Source organism: Ictalurus punctatus, chromosome 17 (assembly GCF_001660625.3).
Source record: "Ictalurus punctatus breed USDA103 chromosome 17, Coco_2.0, whole genome shotgun sequence".
Lineage (NCBI taxonomy): Eukaryota > Metazoa > Chordata > Actinopteri > Siluriformes > Ictaluridae > Ictalurus > Ictalurus punctatus.
Genome location: NC_030432.2, coordinates 10870895 through 10892093, shown reverse-complemented (window position 1 = coordinate 10892093; position 21199 = coordinate 10870895). Strand labels below are relative to the sequence as shown.

Sequence of the window (21199 nt, the reverse complement as noted above, 5' to 3'; positions counted from 1 at the left end):
AAACATGACACAGGACTTTGTCGGAGTGAAGGAGTAGAGCGAGTCTGTCAATCAGTTAAAAGGTTGTCATTGACGTCCCTATAAAACATGATTAATCCAAAAGGCAAACGCATAATCAAGCACGCCTTCGCAACTAGACTAATAATTATAAATTGCCTCTTATGGTTGCGCTGACGTAGCCTTTTTCTAAGAGTTTTGCAACCTGGGCTCCCAAGTGGCACAACAATAATCCATCACCTTGTCATCACGAAATATCAGGTTTAAAGCCCCACAATGGTCCAAGAAAGCATAATATATCCTGCTGTTTGAAGGACATTTTTTCTCCTCTCTTCCAAGCATGTTTATTTTTCCTAGGGGCAATGTCCTTACCATACACACTGTTTGTAACATTAATAAAACTATCAAATAGAGTGATGTTATTTTGTAACCCTAAGTCAGAATTTCAGTTTTTATTTCCTGATATTTACAACTAGATGTGTTAAACAATTTAGAACGTGGCTACTTTTGTTTGAACAAACTCCACTTTTCAAGGTAATCAAAAATATTCAAATGTGCGCTTGACAGGTGTTTCTTGCCCAGGTGTGTCCTGTTATATTGACTGTTTAAATAATTAATATATAACTCTGAAGGTCTACTCTTGGTTTGTGCCCTTGGTTTTGTCCGTGCACACTGCATTTGTTGTTGCAAAAGATAAACCAACATGAAGACCAGAGAGCTGTCTATGGAAGAAATGCAAGCCATTCTGAAACTTAGAAAAGAGGGAAACATTGATCAGAGCCATTGCATAAGCATTGAGCAGAGCCAATACAATTATTTGGAATGTCCTGTGTAAATAAAAAAAAAAAGAACCAACACCCAGACATCAAACAGGTCAGCCAAGGAAAACATCAACAGTTGATGACAGAATCATTGTGAGAGCTGTGAAGAAAACCCCCAAAACAACAGTCAGTGACATCACCAACAACCTCCACGGGGTTTAGGTGTCACAATCCACCATTCGAAGAAGACTTGGAGAGAGGCCCTACCACACAATGCAAACCACTCATCAGCAGAAAGAATTTCAAGGCCAGAGTGAAATTTGCAAAGAAACACAGCGATGAGCCACAAACGTTCTGGAGCAATGACTAACCTCTACGAAAATGAAAGAGGATAACAAAGTGAGGAGAAAGAATGGATCTGCTCATGAGCCAAAACATAGAGGCCCATCATTCAAGCCTGGTGGAGGTAGTGTCACTACTTGGGCTTGCATGGTTGCTTCTGGAACGGGCTCACTAATCTTTATTGATGATATAACTCATGATGCTAGCAGCATAATGAATTCAGAAGTCTACAGAAACATTCTGTCTGCCTATTTACTGAGAAAGGAATCTAACTGGGAGCAAGATAATGACACAAAAAGAACTGCCAATACAACAAAAGACTTTATCAGCAGAAAGACAACTGAGAAAAGCTGTGGTATAAGCCTAGAAAAGCATCACAAAAGAAGAATGCAACAGTTTGTTGATGTCAGTGGGCCGCCAGGTCAATGCAGTCATTGCAAGCAAGAGATAAGCAACCAAATATTAAGCATGATTTACTTTAATAGCATCGATTCCAATACTTTTGCTCACCAAAAAGTGGGTGGTTTGCCACCGAAGGTGCCATGGTCTAAATTGCTTAGCACATCTAGATGTAAATATCAAGAAATTAAAGCTGAAATTCTGATCCATCATCTCATATTCATCTTTTGATCTTAAATACAAATATCTTGAGTATAGCAAAAACAAAAGAATTGGCCGTGCTGTTCCAAAATTTTTGGAGGGGCCTGTGTAGTGTAATAAATGTGTTCACTAGAGTGACATTATTACTAGAGTGGTCACTAGAGTGACGTGCACTTTCCCGCCGAAAGAATTGCTGAATATTAGAGACACACTTGCTAGCTCTATGATATGTTCAGCCACTCCAGAACTTTCATTTAGCTAATGCACATCGGAAAAGGAGAAAAAGCATATTGGAGTCATTCGTTTTTTGCCCCCCCCCAATTGGTCATCTGCCAAATCCCACCCAACAGCCAGCACTTCCCATCACGACTTCTAACAACAAGGGAGGGTGAAGGCTAACACAGGCTTCCCCCTAAGACAGACGAACCCACCCAACTACATTTTTTTTCAAACTGTTGCTCATGCTGCATCACAGGGCAGCATAACACACTTGGAGGAAAGTGATATCTACTCTCTCCACATAAATGAGCTCAAAGATGCCCATGATTGTTAATGTCGCTGTGATTGTCAGGGGGCGTATGCCATGCTGCCAGAACTGAAACAATGGTCACCAAGTCAGTGATGAATGCTCATTGAGGAGACCATCTTATTTATGAGTCTAGTTCAGGAGTGCATCATTGTGGAAGCCATTGGTTGAGTTAAATTATCTCTAGTATTTGTTTGTATTTAGCTGCACGTAAACAAAGCACTGTAGATGTTAATTCAACAACAGGGAGTTTACTGAGTATAACCACAAAATTACACTTCTGTCAGGCAGTGACATGATGATAGGGTGCATAGGCGTGTAATGCTGTATTGTTGATTAAGACAATTGTCTACACTGGTAATAAGCTGCTTTCCTGCAGCAAAATGTTGTTAATAACTTGAAAAGGCCTCTGTGGAAATAAACGACTGAGCCACTACATAACCCAGGCTAGCCCCTATCCAGCCCTTTCTCACTGCTGCTGCGAAATATTCACGGATGAGAGGATGAAATGATCAGCATGTGAAGTGCATATGAAGGTAAACAGGTGTGCTTTCTATGCTTCCCCACAGAACCCAGTAACTTAACCACACCCTCTCAAAACAGCCATGGTCCAAGGGACATGGCATCAGCCTCTTGAGATTTGGGCTCTGCACAAACAATGCACTCAGCATTTCACTACCCAATTAGAATTGATCATTGTCAGTCCAGTATCTTTTTAACAGGACAGTGAAAAACATATTTGCTTACAATTTTCTAAAGCCCACAGAAATGTTTAAATGTTTATATTTTATTATATATATTTTAAAGCACTACTGATACCACTTCAGATAGTTTGGACAGAGAAGATTAATAGTTTCCAGTAAACATTAGGCTGTTCCAGTCTACACTGCCTCCTCACAGCTGTACAAACCGATGCACAGCTGTTAAAGCATGGAGAATGCTCCACTCTGATTCATTCTGGATTTTTACAGGCAGAGATGAGACCAGGCTGAAAGATTTACTGGCCACTTCTATCAGTGCAGAACAGACAGAATGTCATAAACCGATGCTCCATGAGTGGATGTGTGTGTGCAAAGATATTCTCAGGTAATAAAAAGCAGCCCTCAAACTGCCAGTCTGAGCTGCCACAGTCATTAAGCCAGTCATTATCACAAAGCACAAATTCAACTCTCAGGGCCACTCGTCCTTCTAATGTCTTCCTCTCTCATCTTTAGCCATTCGAGCAGGACGATACAGTTTGTCTTATAAATCCCACACCACCATCCAAGAAGTGTACTTAATACATTTATACAGTGCTTACTTCAGTGATGCATGAAGAGAGCTCATTATTCCCTTCCTCAAATTGAATAGTCTTTCACAGAGCCTGAGCAGAATTCTATTGCTTTGAGAGATTATAATGAGTTGGAGTATGAGTCTTACTTACTCAATCTGTCTCTCCCTGTATATAGAGGTACAGAAGAATTGTTGTGTGTCTGTTTGTAAACAAGGATGTCCTCACAGCTCTCACATCAGGCTTTCCTTTCACTTTACTCTTCTATACTTACAAAACCTTATTCAACTGTACTCACAGACAGGCTTGGACGACTCAGCTGGACTATTGATCTTCTGCATACGCCTAATAAATGAATGCCTGAAAACTCCAGTCCTGTCTCCACACCCTTGTTTTTCATAGAGGACATAAACATGATGCCAACACAGGTCTGGCAGCGACACAGAACTACCCCTGTCCTCGTCTCACCTCGTGAAACCCCACAGCTGATGTGCTCACACGCTGTAAAGATCTACAAAAGTAATAAATAAGGCGCTACAGCTAGTAAGTGGACATTCTGCTTTGAAATGTGACCTAAGCATAGTCCATCTGTCTTATTATACCCACTCAGCCAGATACACACATAACAGGAACCGCAGAATAACGGAAACCACTAACAAACTCTGATATGCTCCATGAGCGCAGCAGTCTCGAACCTGAGGCAAACATTAAAAGGGTCAGTGGTCTATACCGTGATCTCATAAATCAAACAGCAATATCAAAACAACCGAGAGAAAATAAGGAAGCTTTAACCATCACAAAAGTCATCATATCAGGTCTTTTCTAACTTCTTGCTCACTCTGTCTGAGTATCAATCCTTGAGCTTGGCAGAAAGAAGAATCTTGGAAGCTAATCAGAAACGCCACTGTCTGTGACAGGTAGGGAGAGATTTATGTCACAGCTCAACAAGAGCTGACAGAAAAAGGGGAGAGTGCATCTGGATCCACGCTGCTGAGCTCCATCTGCTGCTTTATTACAGCACGACTCCAACGCAAGTCCTCACCCAGAGTCTCTCTGTGTATTCTAATCTGTCACTCACACACTCAGACATAATATCACTTAGCGTGACACATCTGTGAGATGTTAAAGTGACTATTCCTAAAATTAATCTTGTGTTGTACCACTGAACTGACATGGTCTCCTGTACATGTTGCTAGCAGGACATTCTTCCATTTCCTCTGCTGGTCACTGCGGTTTTACACCACCACAGGGAGTTGGTGAAAGGAAACTGAGCTAGATAATGGAATAAGAGGCGTGCTTGGCTGAAATTGCCAATGCTGGCTCAATGATGCCTTTTCAGCGTACATGAGGCATTACGATCACTCTGATCTGGGTAGGAAATAACAAATAAATTGTTTTTAATGGCATTCATCTCTATGAGCTAAGATGAGAAAACAAATCTTTTCCTCTTGAGCTCAGAGTCACAGGCCTACACTGGTTCTGAACACACACAATAACAAAAGGCTTTAAGGTCATGCCAGTTAGTGAGAATATCAGGTTCTTTGACTTGGAAGAATGAGGGCATTAGCATGTGTGTGGTAGTATGGGAAAACACTTTGGTTGTTGCTATGACAAAATTCAAACAAACTAGAAAGACAAAAACTCAAAATAGGGTTTTTCTGCCTATAACACACTTTGACACCCCAGCTTTAAGACCCCATAAATATATTTGACCAAAACATGGGAATGTTTTAATTATTTACCTTTGCCTTGGCTATCTTCATGCAAAGATCATGCTGGTTACGAAGGCAGATTAATAAACACAGTGGTAAAAAACAGTGTGCCTAAAGACGTCTAAAGAATTGTAGTTTTCACTTTTGGGGGTAAAATGCTAGAACTTGACCTGAGGTTGAGATGCATGCAAAACAGAAACCAAATGCAAGCTCAGAAAAGTCTATATACTGTATACTTAAAATATGACAATTTCACTACATGAAAGATTTTCCCCATGCCGCCACACATATATTATATATATATTAATATAGGATGAAAGATAAGTTAAAATTCCAGAACTGTCTGAAAAAAAACGTGATATTTGATGTCATAAGATTCCACGGGAAGCTGTGTGAAAGAGCATAACTGGACCTGAACTTCAGGTAGGAAAATATCATGCTGCTTTAAAATCTGCCATAATGCCCTCCAATATTGGGAGTCTGTTCACAATCAGAGAACTGGGTGGTTCTGTTTGCTCTCCTATGATTTGGGGGAGAAAAAAAAAAGTTTTGGGCTTGATGTGGAGGAAGTATATACTTTCCTTCATCCACTCATATTGAAATCTAGCACATGACAGAATAAAAAGTATAAGCAGGAATTGGTTAACATTTAAATAACTGGGACAAGTATAAAAGATACTTAAAGATATGGTCATGATGGGTGGTAAGTATTATAACAAAGGATAGGAAGGGAAATAAAACATTCTGCCCAAAAGTCTATGCCCTAAAGTAAAAGTGATGAATGTATTATAATATCTATATTATATTTTCACATCACCCAGTCCTCAGAGGTGAAAAATATTCCTAAAATGATCCTTAAAAGGAAATAAGAGCATATCCATACAAATCATACGGAACTAAGACGACAGTGAGTAAGGGCTAATACAAAAAGCAAAAAAATACAATACTAATACAAAAGAAAAAAGAAAAAAGTAAGCTACCGTACAACACTTATAGACTCTTACCTCTTTATTGCTACCAATTTCACTAATTCTGAATATGACCTTCAATAACTCCTCCTAAACTCAGAGGACAGGAGACAGGCCAAAACATGGACAAGCACAAACTGGACTCCCTGCACCTCCTTAGTAGTGAATAAAAACCAACCCTTACTGTTTCCTTTCTGTCTGAGCCATGAACGTGAGCCAAAGCAATACAGTCAGCACTCTGGAATTAGTGCTAAGCAAAGAGAAACTGAACCCTTGGGGAGGTGCCTGTCAGCAGATTAAAATGCTAAACAAAAATATATTCATAAAAATCACAGAATCCTTATAATGGCAAAACAGCACATTAGTCCTTCAGTTCAAGCAGTCTAAAGATAATTTGTAAATAATAGTACCATGCTGATATTTCAGTGAGAGTGAACTTGTGTTCTGCCAGTGGAGGAATCGGAAGCCCAATCATAGTGATCAAATATACAACATACACAATACTGCAGTAAGCAGCCAGCTCCAGCAAACATGCATATGGTGCTCATACACCATTATTTATTACAAGGAACGCATTATGATGTATTTGCCACAAAATAATCTGCCTCAGCAGAGCATCAAGCTCGTTTCCATTTTGCAGCAAGTACAGCAAGCCATTAATGCAGCTCGAGAAAATGTCTAATGGACTCTGTGGCGGTTATATATTAAAATCCCACAAGAGAACACTCCTTTGTGTTCCTCTGAAATGGACACATTACAGGACAGTTACATAGAACTCTGGCCCGGGAGGTTCTAAGCCCAGTACAGCATTGTGATTTGTAGATTTGCATAAGGCTTTTCCATCAGGCAGTACTACCCTTCATCTTTTGCGTTGTCGCTATTTTCTGCAAATGCCTGTGTGGAATTTTGTTACCTATCTTGCCCAGGTACCATGCAAGCTGAGCTGCGACATATAATGCCAAGGATAAAGATTGAAAAAACACAGTCAAGTATACATCCGGATTAATGTTTCAAGCTGAACTCTCATCATCCCCTGCAAAAAAAAAAAAAACTTCAGTAGAAGGTTAATGGTGATCATCTATCAAAGTTATTTTACTAGTACAAATATGAGCATTATTTTAAGTAGGATTTTATGACTTATCCCTACTAAGTCGCCCTATTTTCTGGGATAGACACACAAAACAAGGGTTATAATGATCACATGATTTGTATCAAATTATAAAGCAACAACTAAAATGAATCAAGGCAGAAATCATAAACTCAATTCTTATCCACTATATAAAATAATTCATATTTTTAAACTGATGACAAAATAGGCTTCTTCTTCCTAGTGTTATTCCCACGCTATGGCAGGGTCATGCCTGCCGACAAGCAGACCCTGCCATAGCACAGAAATAATGTTAGGAAGAAGAAGACTAAATAGGCTAGCAAGGTGATTTCCCCTACTCTACATTATTTGTACATTAATTTTAGGCCTACCGCAGATTCTGAACAGTAGCTACTAAACTGAATCATAGTGCATCAAATCAAAGCAGATACTGCGGTATAATCAAACATCAATCTGTGGCCTTATGAATTGAAATCTTATGTGGAAGCTGGGGAATTACAGCCTTACTCAGAAAGGATAAACACAGCTCTGGGTATGGAGAGCTCTTATGCCAAACAGGAGCTGGGCATTACTAAAGAGAGCAGAAGTTAGTTAGCAGTAGATCTTTAAAATGAAATGTTTCACCAGCTAAAGTTTTAGGACGATTTCTAAATTCAAACATGAAGTCAATCACAAATCAACACTCTATACATTTGGAGGCCATGTCTAATCAAAGTTCTTATAAAAGCAAATGTTGAATCCACAGGCCTGTGTAATGCAAAGTTGTCATATATATATTCTTTTTTAAATGGATGAATCTATATGAATAGTAGCTGTCAGTAATTTCAGTTTCAAACTGTTTAAACAAAGTGCTTAAACTGCTAAAAAGGCCAATAGTGAATATGTGAAAAGATCTATACATTTAAACACAAAAGATGGAACTATGGTGTAGACACTGCTCCAAACTGCAGGGAAAACAGTACAGTCAAGTGATTACAGTAATGGCTTTACAGTATTCTGTTCACTGCTGCTCAAAACCACAAGTCAGCAAAAGACCAGGAACATTAGGTCTGCTGGAAGAAGACGTAGTATTACTCTAAGGCACTCCCAAACTTTTACCATGCATCGGTTTCCAACAGCTGGTTCACAGAATGAATATTTCTGGGTGTTCCACTAAAGATGGAATGATTTGAGGACAGGAGGAAGATAGGACTTACACTTTCCCTATAGATGAATCTGAAGGCCTTGACCGAGGTAGCAAAACACTTTCAGACAGTCTAAGCTCCTCTAATGAGTTTATCAGTTTTTCCGCCTCCCTTGGAGTCTTCCCCTATTTAACTGAGTAATCGTCAGTAATGTGTTCTTATAGAGCCCTGCTCACACTCTCTTTCTTTCTTTCCTCTCTAAACATGTCCAAAGCTGTCAGTGAGTGGATAGAGTTTAGCAGTTAAGTTTAAAAGGTGTTGCTGATGACATCATTTTCAAATACAATTATAAGCTCTCCTTCTAATGACTGGTTTCCTTTCCAAGAGACAGACTAGGATCAGGAAGTGGGGAAAGCAGATGATGAACTGACTTCATCACACAACATACAACACTGACACAATGTATAAACTTGACTTATATTTGAAGTAGGGATGGCCCAATCCTTGATATCCTTAACGACATTGATAACAGAACCATGAGTATCAGCCGAAACCCATTAATGATAAACGTCACAGGCGTTATGGTAACAAACAAAGACGTTGTATAAAATCAATGGTTGTAAAATCACATGTATACATACCACTGGATATGTAATATTTTACACTATATGCTAATTAATTTATCTTCAGTTTATCTTCACTTCCATTATATCTCCGTTATCATTATCATCCGTTATCATTCCATTTCCATTATTGCTGTGGATCCGGAGTATATTCAAGGAACATTGGATGCAGAGCAAGGGAATACACCATAGATGGAACACCAGCGTAAAATTTACTCATCCAGTAGTTCAGGTGCAATAAGTAGCGTGTGCCCGCCAGTGTTTAAATGAAACCTACACCACTGTTTAAAATAGTGCAGCAATATGCTGTCTGGGCTGTGAATGTAAATGCAAAAATATAAATAAATAAAATAAAATCTCACACACACAAAGGGATGTCACGATACCAAAAATCTAGTAGTCGGCACCGATGCCAGCAAAAGTACACGATACCAAAGTCAATACCACGGTGTGGTATAAAAATAAAATTAAAAAAATTAAATAAAAAACTCCCCTGGAGGACATCCGCCTCTGGCTGATACTGGCAAAAAGAGAGAGAGAGAGAGAGAGAGAGAGAGAGAGAAAGAGAGAGGGGGGGGGGGGTATTTCAGTTATCAAACACTGTCTGACAATGAGTGGAGGTGCACTCCTAAACGCGCCCACTTACACACATGCACGCACACAGACGCACTACACACACACACCTTATACTCTGAATGCAAGCATTAATTTAAATTCACTGATATGGTGGCAGGCTAAAAAGATTTATTAAAAGCATGAACATTTAAATAATTATTAGTGACATTAGGCTACATTTAGCTGACAGGACACGGGCTGAATGGCGATGCATGCTGGCCCATTAGGAGGTAGTTTATAACACTGCAATGCGTTAGCGTCGTTAACAAATAACTGGCTATCGCTAACATTACATGGAGCATAACGTTAATTGGTTTCACGGCAACACCACCAGCTGCCTCAAACAAACATAATATGTTTCAGGGGCTTCGCCAAATTCCAGGTGTTTCCTCGTTTTGTTTGAAATGAGTGACAGCGTTGGCTGCACACCGGCAACCGATACTAGCTTTCCTCTCAACGAGTCGGGCGTAGCTAATCTTCTGTAGTTTTCCCCGTGTGCTTGTAGGTGTTCTTCTTCTTCTTCACCACTTGTGGACCGACTAAAACGCTTGTTGTAAAACAAGTGTTTTACAAGTGTATTTGCTGCCCCATCACGTCCGGAAGAATTGCAATGTCGGTACCTCCACTAGAATCGGTTCTAACGATAGTGCAGAAAAACAAGTACCATCACGTTTTAAGAATGTTGGTACCGAAGTATCGGTTCTCGCGACATCCCTATACACACACACTTCTTTTAGTAACTGTTTATTATTAAATAATCGCAGTAAACATGGCTATATATCTATAGCTTACATAACAGCTCAAGCACAAGTTGTGTTGCTGAAGAACGTAAGTGTCTGTAGTATGGGGCTATATCCAAAATAATTATATAAAACTTTTGTTGTGGGGTGAAAAAAGGACACGGCTAAAGACTTTTCACGTCATCATTTTTTGTCATCAATAAGCTGACATTAATACCATGTTAGATGGACTTTATAGCAATATAGCTTTAGGTTTGCTAAATGTAAAATTCATAGTGTAGCGTAGCTCTTGCCTAAAGCCTGATAATTTATTTGTGTCCTATGCCAATCACTCAATAATTCAGAGAAAATTTTGATATTCTGCAGTTATTTTTCTCATTTTGGGTAATATCAGCCTATTTCACAAGTTATTTAATTATACCTCAGTAGGTCTTGCCAAAGATGGCAAACAGTGTCTGTCAAGAATTAGCACAGATATCAGTGCTATATAATAATTTGATCTCGGCAGATATGACTGAGTAGAAGATCAGATTACATCATCTAATCGGTCAGCCTTATAAGTCAAGTGAATAGCGAAAAAGTGATGGTACAGTGCAGTGCTGTAAAGGCTGTACGTTCCACCACAAATTGCAGTAAAGGGCAAATAACTAACGCCTTAAGAGTCAAAGCCAGCGAATCAGATTACACACAATTACAGAGTGAGATATAAAGTCCAAACCTACACCTTGGCCAAGAACAGTGGAATAGAGTTTCATTTAACTTTGTGTCATTTAATCCATTTACAGAGTGCTGGGAATGCTGCGAATGCAGCTACTTTTCTCCAAACTTTGTTATGTCACACAGATTGATGGATTTTATAATAAAATCCTGTTAGGGACCTGAACCCAGTTTCCCAATGTCCTAACTGCTTTTACCTAGGAGAGCAAATACTTGATCTTATGTACATCAGTAAAAATTTGCACCATTCTTGGTAGACTCAATTCAAAATGAGCTTGATTAAGAAGATCTAAAGGTAATGCAGTGTGTTTCACTGCCAGCTACAACCACGTGAAATATCTCACGTGAGATATACGACAACCTGTAAAACCTTTCAATTAGAGATGCACTGATGTATCGGCTGATAAAGGCAACTGTTCCCGCTATCGGCTGATAGTTTAAGAACAGCTGATGATCAGTGCCGATTATATCCTGTCAATCAATTGAGGGCGGGAAAACACATCGATTTCATGCTGTGTGTAAAGATGATGTCTCTTGTGTGGAATGATGTGAAAACTGCAGTTTGCAATCTCTACACTGCTAAAATTTTACACCAGAAGTGAGCAGCAGTGAGTTTCTGCATCGAGTCAAAATTTTTTTATTTTTTTTTTTAAATCGATGGCCAATAGCTGAAACTGCTCACGCTGAATTACAGCGCCAGTACACTGTTGAAAGATTTAAATGAAGATGAGTTGACAAAAAGGTATACATTGCACAGAAAAATATATTTGTAGAGTAGTATATTTCATATCCAGTTAATGTTAATATTATATATTACAGTTTGATGCCAGTGATGAAGTAGAAATGCTTTTGTTTGTGGTGAGTGAATGTGAGAATATGAGGAGGTTTTTTAGCATTCAGTCAATGTTAATATGAATTAATAACATTCAATAAGCTAAAAAATCTTACTTTAATCTTCAGAATTTAGTTAATGTTAATTAGAGTAATGTGTTTTCTGTTTATGAGACCAGTTACTGTGAAACAACTTGCTGAAATGAAGAGAATAAAGTTTTTATTTGCATTTCTTTCAGAATTGTGAAATTAATTATTAATTTATAAGAAAGCATAAAAGGAAGAACTATTGGTATATCACTCTGAATAATCAGTTATCGGCTGAGAAATTTATTATCGGTGCATCTCTACTTTCAACGCACAATGGTAAAGTTCTAAAAAGATAGGAATAAGAATAAGAACTTACTTTCTTAGGTGCTCGTGTTCCTTAAGGAAAAGTTCTGTCCGTCTGTTGTTCACCCCTGAGCCACTCTTGTACGTCCTGGTAAAGAAAGTAACACATTAGTACGTTATTAAAACAAGCCACTGGAAATCCTGCAAATGCTCACAAACCCATTGTACATGAAAATGCCGTGTATTATACATTGTCACTTTTTCTTAAAGGATTAAAGAAAACCATTCATCCACTGAATCAGTGCATTAATCATGCAAGAGGTATCGTTATATTAATACTCGCTTGACGGTGATCTCTGTTAACAAAAGTAGTACGGTATAAACACCAAGAGGCGTGCTGCTATAGGAAAATAATCCACAACGTGGTGGTGTGATACCTGTGATGCTCTTACCACCACACAGTGGATTATAGCGACTGTGCCCCGATGTATTTATTCCTATTGCATTCCTCAATGTTTAATTTATTAACAAACAACACACGGAGCTCTTTAACAGCTTATAGTTACAATTAATGTTGAGGAGCGTCCATGAGACGAGTTAGATTTTTTGTCATCACTTACGTTAGATCTACATCTATAGGATATTGCCTAACCAGCCTCTCTTGAAAGTAACGACACAAACACAGCTTGTCATATTACAGAGAAACTGTTAACCACTAACAGTGAAACCGTTAACCCCATTACAAAATGCTGATTAAATAACATGTTTTTAATCTGTTTCTTAGCAGGCGTAGATTATGTGGAGCGTATGCCATACAAATGAATGAACACAGAAATATTATTATTAGAAGCAGCCTTTTAACATAAACTTTTCATTTGAATTATAACCAGAACTACTGTTAGAGCTGCTGTCATAAACAATGAACACCTTCGGATCAATCGGATTAGATAATTCAATAGCCGTGTGGTATGAAATAAAAAATTAAATAAAATCTGGACTGTATATAGACAACAAGCAATTGCCTCCAGGTTTCAACAGCCTACAGCTACAATTCTGTAATGTTTTGGATAGTACAGAGTTGACTTCCATCATCATTATAAAAACAGTAGGCCTGTTTCAAATAAAAAAATGAAATATGTACAGGGCACGGCATTTCAAGCCTATTAATCAGAGTTGCCCCCTCGAGCTTGGAATAGCGAATCCAAGCTAATTTAACACTGAGGCTTTCTTCTTCCTGCTGTCTACATGGAGAATCTAGCCAGTGCTGCCACAAAAAGCATTTAGTGTGAATAATGAATGAGTGCAGTGCTGGGAAGACCAACCCTTTCCAAGGAGTTAATCAGGGACGTGGCAAGCAAAGATGCATCTTCCCATAGTCTGCAAACCCCGAGGCTACAATACTCACATTACTGCCCACACAAATTAAAATCAACCTACATATTAGAGAGAAGAGGCAGGTAAAGGTAAATAATGTAAAGCTAAATGAATGACAAATCCAACAAAACATAAAGCATTCTCCACCCATTGGTATGCATTAGGGTGGGTTTACTGCAACTACACAGATATGGAAAAGTAGATATCATTCTGTCCAATGGGAAAATGCATTCACATACCAACACGATCAAAACACAGCACTGACAGTTGATTTAATCAGTCCAACATTGCTATAAAAGGCCTGGGCTGTATAACAGACACACACACAAGCACGCACACACAGAGTAACTATAATTTCTGCATGCTGGCATTTCTATTGTACTCTGTGGTGCAATGCAGATCAGGCAAGATTGGGGGGGAGGCGGGGGCACACAACGAACACAGCGACAGGCAAAACCTCCACAGTAATCACTGGTGTGTTGCTGAAAGAGGGACTCCGCAGTCTCACACACAGGGAAAATTACTAGGGAACGAAAGTTATGACCATACAAATGTGTTTTCCTGAAGAGTTCATGCTGACACCTGGTGGTCAATTCAGATAATGCATACAGTTTGTAACACTGTCATGGACATCCTCTAACAAAACTCCATGGTTTAAATAGCTGAGGGGCCCAAAAATCCAGACAGGTTTTGAATAAAAAAACAAAAAAACATCCTCACTTATTACATATTTTAGCAAAAAAACCATGGGTAAAATCTGCCCCTGTTAAGAGTATCAGGGTTATTATTAGAAGGGATGATTTTCCACCTAATAATAAATGTGTAAATGCACGCAAGACAGTGGTCTGATGAATATTGATTTCTGCTGGTGGGTCTGATGGTAGGGTCAGAATTTTAAGTCAACAGCCTGACTTGCATCAACAGTTCAGGTCGGATGGTGCGGGTGTAACTGCATGAGGAATGTTTTCTTAGCACACATTGTACCTTTTTATACCAATCGAGCATTCTCTGAATGTCAGACGATTTCAGTATTGGTGCCGAGTTTGACCATGTGCATCCTTTATGGCCACAATTTACTGATCCTCTAATGCAGGGGTGTCCAATCTTATCAGCAAAGGGCCTGTATGGGTGCATGTTTTCATTCCAACCAAACAGGAGGCACACCTGAATCCACCTGTTTAATCAGTTGATCTTGGCTTTCAATAGACTCAGGTGTGGCTTCTGCTTGGTTGGAATGAAAACTTGCACCCACACTGGCCCTTTCCGGATAAGACTGGACACCCCTGCTCTAATGGCTACTTCAAGCATGATAGTGCACCATGCCATACAGCAAAAGGCATCTCATCCCTGTTCACTGTACTTCAGTGGCCTTCCCAGTCACCATACGGGGTATTCACAGCATGTATGAGCAGCTGACAAATCTGCACCAATTATGTCATGCAATCGTGCCAACATGGACCAGAATCTCAATCCCAAATCTGAAAAGAATATCAGACATCTCAAATATACCTTGCGGAATCAGTGCCATGAAGAACTGGGACTGCTCTGAGAGCAAAGGGGGTGCTACACGGTATTAGTATGGTGTTCCTAATAAAGTGTCTAGGCATTGTGAATGGTAAGTTATGTTAAGTATTAAATTGCAATGCCAGTTTGTGTTTGAACATAGTAAGCTGATCTGAATTTTAACATGCAATACAGCCATCACATTTCCGTCTGATCAACCTTGGAGGATAGTAACTGCATTTTCGGCCTGCTTCAATACTTGGAATAAATTGAGTGGAAAACGTCATTTGAAAAAAATGACTATTTTGGAGTGGTAATCCGTACATGATGCGATACTTTAACTGTGGCTGCATACACATCAATGAGGGCATGAAAAAAGCAAGACCACTCACTCAGTGTCTTTCCTGACAGATCCAAGAAGATCCTCTCGTTCTCGGACAGCTAAGAAGTTGGATTTGGTTTTGTGAAACTCGTGTGTGTAATCCTGTGGACAGACAGAGGGAAACATTACAGTGAGAGGTATAATCTGTTTGAAGTGAAGTACAAGCAGGAAAAAACTGTGATTCTATGTATACTTGAACAACGGAATTACTTATCATAACTACTTATTTATGTAGTATCTGAATGAATACACATGAGCCTAGAATTTTATATCACCCTAGACAGAATTCATATTAGTAATAATGCTAAAGTAGGCATCCATGGAGAATGAAAACAGTATCAGTGACCATGTTTACATGGACAGCAGTAATCTAATTAATGACCTTATTCTGCATAAGACAATATTGTGATTAAGGTGTTTACATGAGTTGCTTTTAGAATACTCCTTTCATGTTCCCATTTACATGTTAGAGAACATAGTTCGATTATCAGCACACGTCATTACGTCACCGCCATCCCTCCAGAACTTCACGTATCAACATACAGTAGTTCTTCGTTATGGCACCGTATACAGTTTTGGGTATTTTTATTACAAATTTTTATGAACGCTTCAAGTGCGGTTAATTATTTGTCATGCTGGACGTGCAAATAGACGACTGCTTGAAACTCTGGGCTGCGTCCCAGTACGCGGTTTGGGCGGTTTGATTCTTATCCTATGTACCCACATTTTCTAAGTTAAAATCGGTCTTGGTTTTTCTACACACTGATTGGGTTTAGTTTTTTTGTTTTAAGCATCCAACACTACAGCTGGCCAAAATCCCAAATAGGTTTATTTACTCTACACAGGATACAATATGATGCCCATCTAGGGTAGTACTCTACATAGCCGACAGAATGGTATTTGAGACTGACCCAAAGATTAAAAAAAAAAAAAAAAAAAAAAAAAAAAAAAAAAAAAAAAAAAAAAAAAAAAAAAAAGCTTGACTCCTATAAAGGTCTGATGGAAACTGTTAACTACATTTCAGTGTACATACTTCCTAATTCATTATTTAAAAAGCAAAGGAAGCTGATAAATAATGTTCAAACGTGCAAAATAAGCCGCAACTGACCCATTTATTCAGACCCATTTTCTTCAGTTCAGGAAATACATGAATACATTTAGACTCTACAACCTTTGAACATTGGAACGTGTCTGAACAGTGAAAAATGACCTGCGCCAGGCAGAAAATGTCAGACGCGATCCCAGTGAGTGGTTAAGATGAGTAAGGAATAGGTGTAGGATGTGTCTCACCTGCAGGATGTCTCGGTGCCTCTGCAGCGTGTGCATTAGTGCAGCATTAAGAGATGTCACGCCCGGTGTGCTAGTGTACTCTGCCATCTTATCGTTTATTCCTGTAAGCTAGAACAAACATCAGACTTTGCTTATGCTGTTTACACTACATGCCTAACATCAACACTCCTGTAAAGAAAGTTTCTTGAGAAACAACACACTCTGTACTGAAGTCCATTATAAGAGGTGCAAAAAGAAAAGTGCTTGTTTGGCTGTAGGATGTGAAACTCTTTAAAACTTCCCCATGTATTAATGATGGTACATTGCAGTTATTTCGTTTTTTTATAGTTACAGTGCCAGCATGGCCGATTAGCCAAGGCAGGTTTGGTATCCCAACTTTGCTATGAGACTAATTTTCTAGTAAGGGAAATGTCTAGCTACCATTATAGCACTATACATGGACACACACATATCGTATAATTAATGGGAGAACAATTTGTGCTTCCAAAGACAAATTCACAACAAACGTGCTACTCTATGACAACTTGCACACCAAGTCCAAAAATACTAAATTCTAAAACATAGCATAATTTAATCAATCAAATCAAGTGAGTCAACTCAGTTTTGCGACGATTTTTTTGCACTGAAAATCTGACAGATTCTTAAAAAAAAAATAAAACAGGCCACAAACACAATCTTCACTTAATGATGGGTTCTAATGTTTCCTTGTACATTATTTTCTAATGTGGGGCGCAAGGGGAAATTTGCCGTAGATATACAGAGTTTGTGGTCTTGAACAAGTTGATGGATTTCATCCAGGGTTTGACATGAACACCCGCCAAATGCAGATGAAAATCAACCGAGGTGTATAACGTTGTCAACTCATTAGCCAATGTGGTGGGTTATGATTCATAAGTTATGTCCTATAACTTTGCAGGCCATCGCTATGAGACAAAGCATCCATGGCTGCAGCCTGCTGGGAAAAAAAAATTTCAGGGGAAGTTCACGTAAGCGAAATCCGCACAGGTTTAACGCAAATGCTGTACTTGTGAGCCGCAGTATCCATTAAACTTGAACAGGACCTAGCTTCTACGGTAATTGAACAAACAGTCATGTGGTGATACTTGCCTGGGGTAACCAGCCCAAAAGAGGATAACTCTGAAGATGAGAGCTCTGAGGACATCTAAGCATTTGATTAACTAAAAACTTTACTTTATCTGCCAATTTTTAGCAAACCCTGGCTTATCCTGTCCATCAATACCTTTTATCAGACCCCAGGTTTGTTTTGTTCAAAGAGGTGTTTATTTCACATTATTTAAAAGAATGATAAAGATTTTATAATAAATATATTTAATATCTAAGCTGTGACTTTGAAAATATGGTTTATTTATGATATTTCTGTTTTGGAAGGAGAAGTTCTGAATGGGTGGTAACTTAAAAATTTTGTAGCCAAATTGGCTGGTGAGTGAAAAAGTTCAATTCAAACCCCGATTTCCCCACTTTCTCTGTGCTCAAAAAGCAGGTGGGTCAATTGCAGCATATTCTCTTTATAACAACTGCAAACTTGTTTTCAGAAATTTTCAGTAATCTCTAGCAAAAAAACAAACTATGATACCTTTCCTTCAACAAAGGTGTTATTATGGATGGGGCTTTCATTCATAAAATGAATAATGAATAAAACCATGGGTGTGTTCAGAAGCAACTTCAGAAACAAAATTATTGGCTTAAGGGGGGGGACTGTTCCTTATACTTTTTTCATTTTTAAAATCAATCTGATTTTATTTTTGGTTATAAAAACAATCCGGTACACAAGTAGGTTTTAACAACTTAACATACTAACCTTTGCAAGAAGCTGCTCAATCTCGACTGACATGGTCTCAAACATTCTGTCTTGGGTGGAGTTGTTAAGGAGTGGTGTTGTGTCAGAACTGCAAAAGACACGGCAGAAATATGTACAGATGGTATGACTGTATAATACAAAGATGCTTTATATTAATATAACATTACACAAGGACGGGAATCATGTTACCTGTCTCCTCTCCGGCCATCGCGAGAGCTGCTGTAGCTGGTGCACAGTTTACTGAAGGACACCAGCTTCAGGTCGAGCTCATTCTCCAACTGTCTGGCTTGTTTCCGCAAATCTGCACATACGACAATCAAAACAAACACAAATTAATACATCAGCACTGCCACGTCTCAGCTTTTCCTATAAAATCAAACAATCTGTGAACTGGTCTAAAATTCTCACAACTCATTTTTTTACATTCATGACGATATCTAGAATACTACAGTTGTATTGTACGATACTGATTTTAAATATTGTGATACAATAACAGCCGTGATGATTTGAAAACACTATACAACTACCGTGAGCAGCTTTATTTAATGCTCACGTTGGAATTTCTCACACAACAGTCTTTAGAGTTACAGAACGGTGCAGTTGTGGTGCAGTGCACCACGGTTACAATCATGGTGAGCAGAAAAGTATCTCAGAACATACAACACATCAAACCTTGAGATGGATGAGCTAAAAACATCAGAAGACCACATCAGGTTCCACTCCTGTCAGCCAAGAACAGGAAACTGAGGCTATCATGGCACAGACTCACCCAAACTGGACAATACAAGACTGGAAAAAGACCAGGTGATTTTTTTCTTATCTTCAACTGTCCAGTTTGGGTGAGCCCCTGCCCAGATTCTTCACCACTTCTTGGCTGACTGGAGTGGAACTTGATGTGGTCTTCTGCAGTTGTAGCTCCTCCACCTCAATTTTTTATGGATGCACAAAAAGCACTGAATTAAACTACAGTCCTAAATGAATAATCTGGTGCGTGTCTGTGTGTATTGGGTTCTTTTCTGTCTTATATAATTTGACAAACAGTTGTGTAAAGTTTTAGTCTGAAGTTTTTTATTTGGAACACTCAGTTTGTGGATTTTATTTTAAATAAACGAAAAAAATGGTACTGAAAGTTTGCCCCAATCCGATTAATCAAAAAAAAATAATCGCCCAACTAATCAATTATGAAAATAATCGTTAGTTGCAGCCCTACGTATAGGAGTTACTATACACTTCCCGGCAGCTTGAACCAATCTAGCTATTTTCCTCTGACCTTGCTTATTAACAAGACGTCTCCACGCACGGATGAGTCATTCACTCAATGTTTTTTGCACCATTCTGTATAAACTCTAAAGACTGTTGTGTGTGAAAATCCCAGGAGAGCAGCAGTTTCTGAAATACTGGTACCAACAGCCATGCCACGGTTAAAGTCACACGGATCACACTTTTTCTTCATTCTGATGTTTGATGTGATCATTAACTGAAGATCTTGACCTGTATCTATATGAGTTTTTGCAATGCACTGCTGCCACGTGATTGGCTGATTAGATAACTGCATGAATGTGCAGGTGTACAGGTGTTCCTGGTGCATGGTGAGTGTATGTTTGCATGATGATTTATCTAAAACAAATACTAGTACATACAGAATAACTCATTATGAAATTTTTAAAAAATGTTCATTCGTTTACTGTTCACGCTGTGAGCAGCCATGTTAATCTGATATCACTTGCTGAAATCGGGGTTGAGGAGACCTTCTCGACTTTCTGAATAGAAATTCAAAGTTGAGGGGGTTTTGGTTTTCTCTACTTTTAACCAGTTAGACGCAGGAAATTCTGAGTAATAAAACATTTCTTTAGGATAGCTTTTACTTGATGACCGATTTTTGTAATTTAATTATTATTACTAGTAAAGTTATTATTATTATTGAATTATACATACATACATACATATACACACACACACATTATACATATACATATACATATATATATATATATATATATATATATATATATATATATCTTTTACATGTTTTTGATACATACCTATATACTTTCTTTGATGCCATTTACTCCTGGTTCTATTTTCATTTCTTATGTAAAGCACCATGAGAGCATTTTAAAGTCACTATATAAAGTTTATTATTATTATTATTAACAGCTTTGGTCAGAAGCAGCACTGAACTGTAACGATTGGCTTGTACCCTCTCTCTCTCTCAAAACGTAGTCTGTCATTTTACAGAGAAACCAGAACGCGTAACTCCTCTGTCCTGGAGACTTTCCTGAGCTGTCAACTGAGTTCCTACCACACATGTAAAAAAAAAGAAAAAAAAAAAAAAAAGAAAAAAAAAAAGGTCTCTTTTAAAAATATATATATATATATATTTTTTTAAAAGTCACCACGTCACTGATTAAGTTATTTATTTTGTTATACAACAATTTTTTCAAAGTCTGTTTATTATTAATTGTGGATTATGTGGAGCATCCGCCAAACAGGTCCCTGTGTATGAGCTGTTACTATAGAAACAATAATATATTAGATCATTCATGTTTCAGCTGGAACTAATA

At 38.4% G+C, this 21199-nt stretch overlaps 1 protein-coding gene across 1 annotated transcript in view; it reads right to left on the bottom strand.

Moving 5' to 3' along the window:
• Positions 1 to 21199, bottom strand: part of gosr1 (golgi SNAP receptor complex member 1) — a 29561-nt gene that overhangs the window by 7113 nt on the left and 1249 nt on the right. The window contains 5 exon segments of the mRNA NM_001200362.1: positions 12341 to 12415; positions 15537 to 15628; positions 16817 to 16924; positions 18636 to 18723; positions 18825 to 18936. Coding sequence (NP_001187291.1) covers positions 12341 to 12415; positions 15537 to 15628; positions 16817 to 16924; positions 18636 to 18723; positions 18825 to 18936 — 475 coding nt within the window.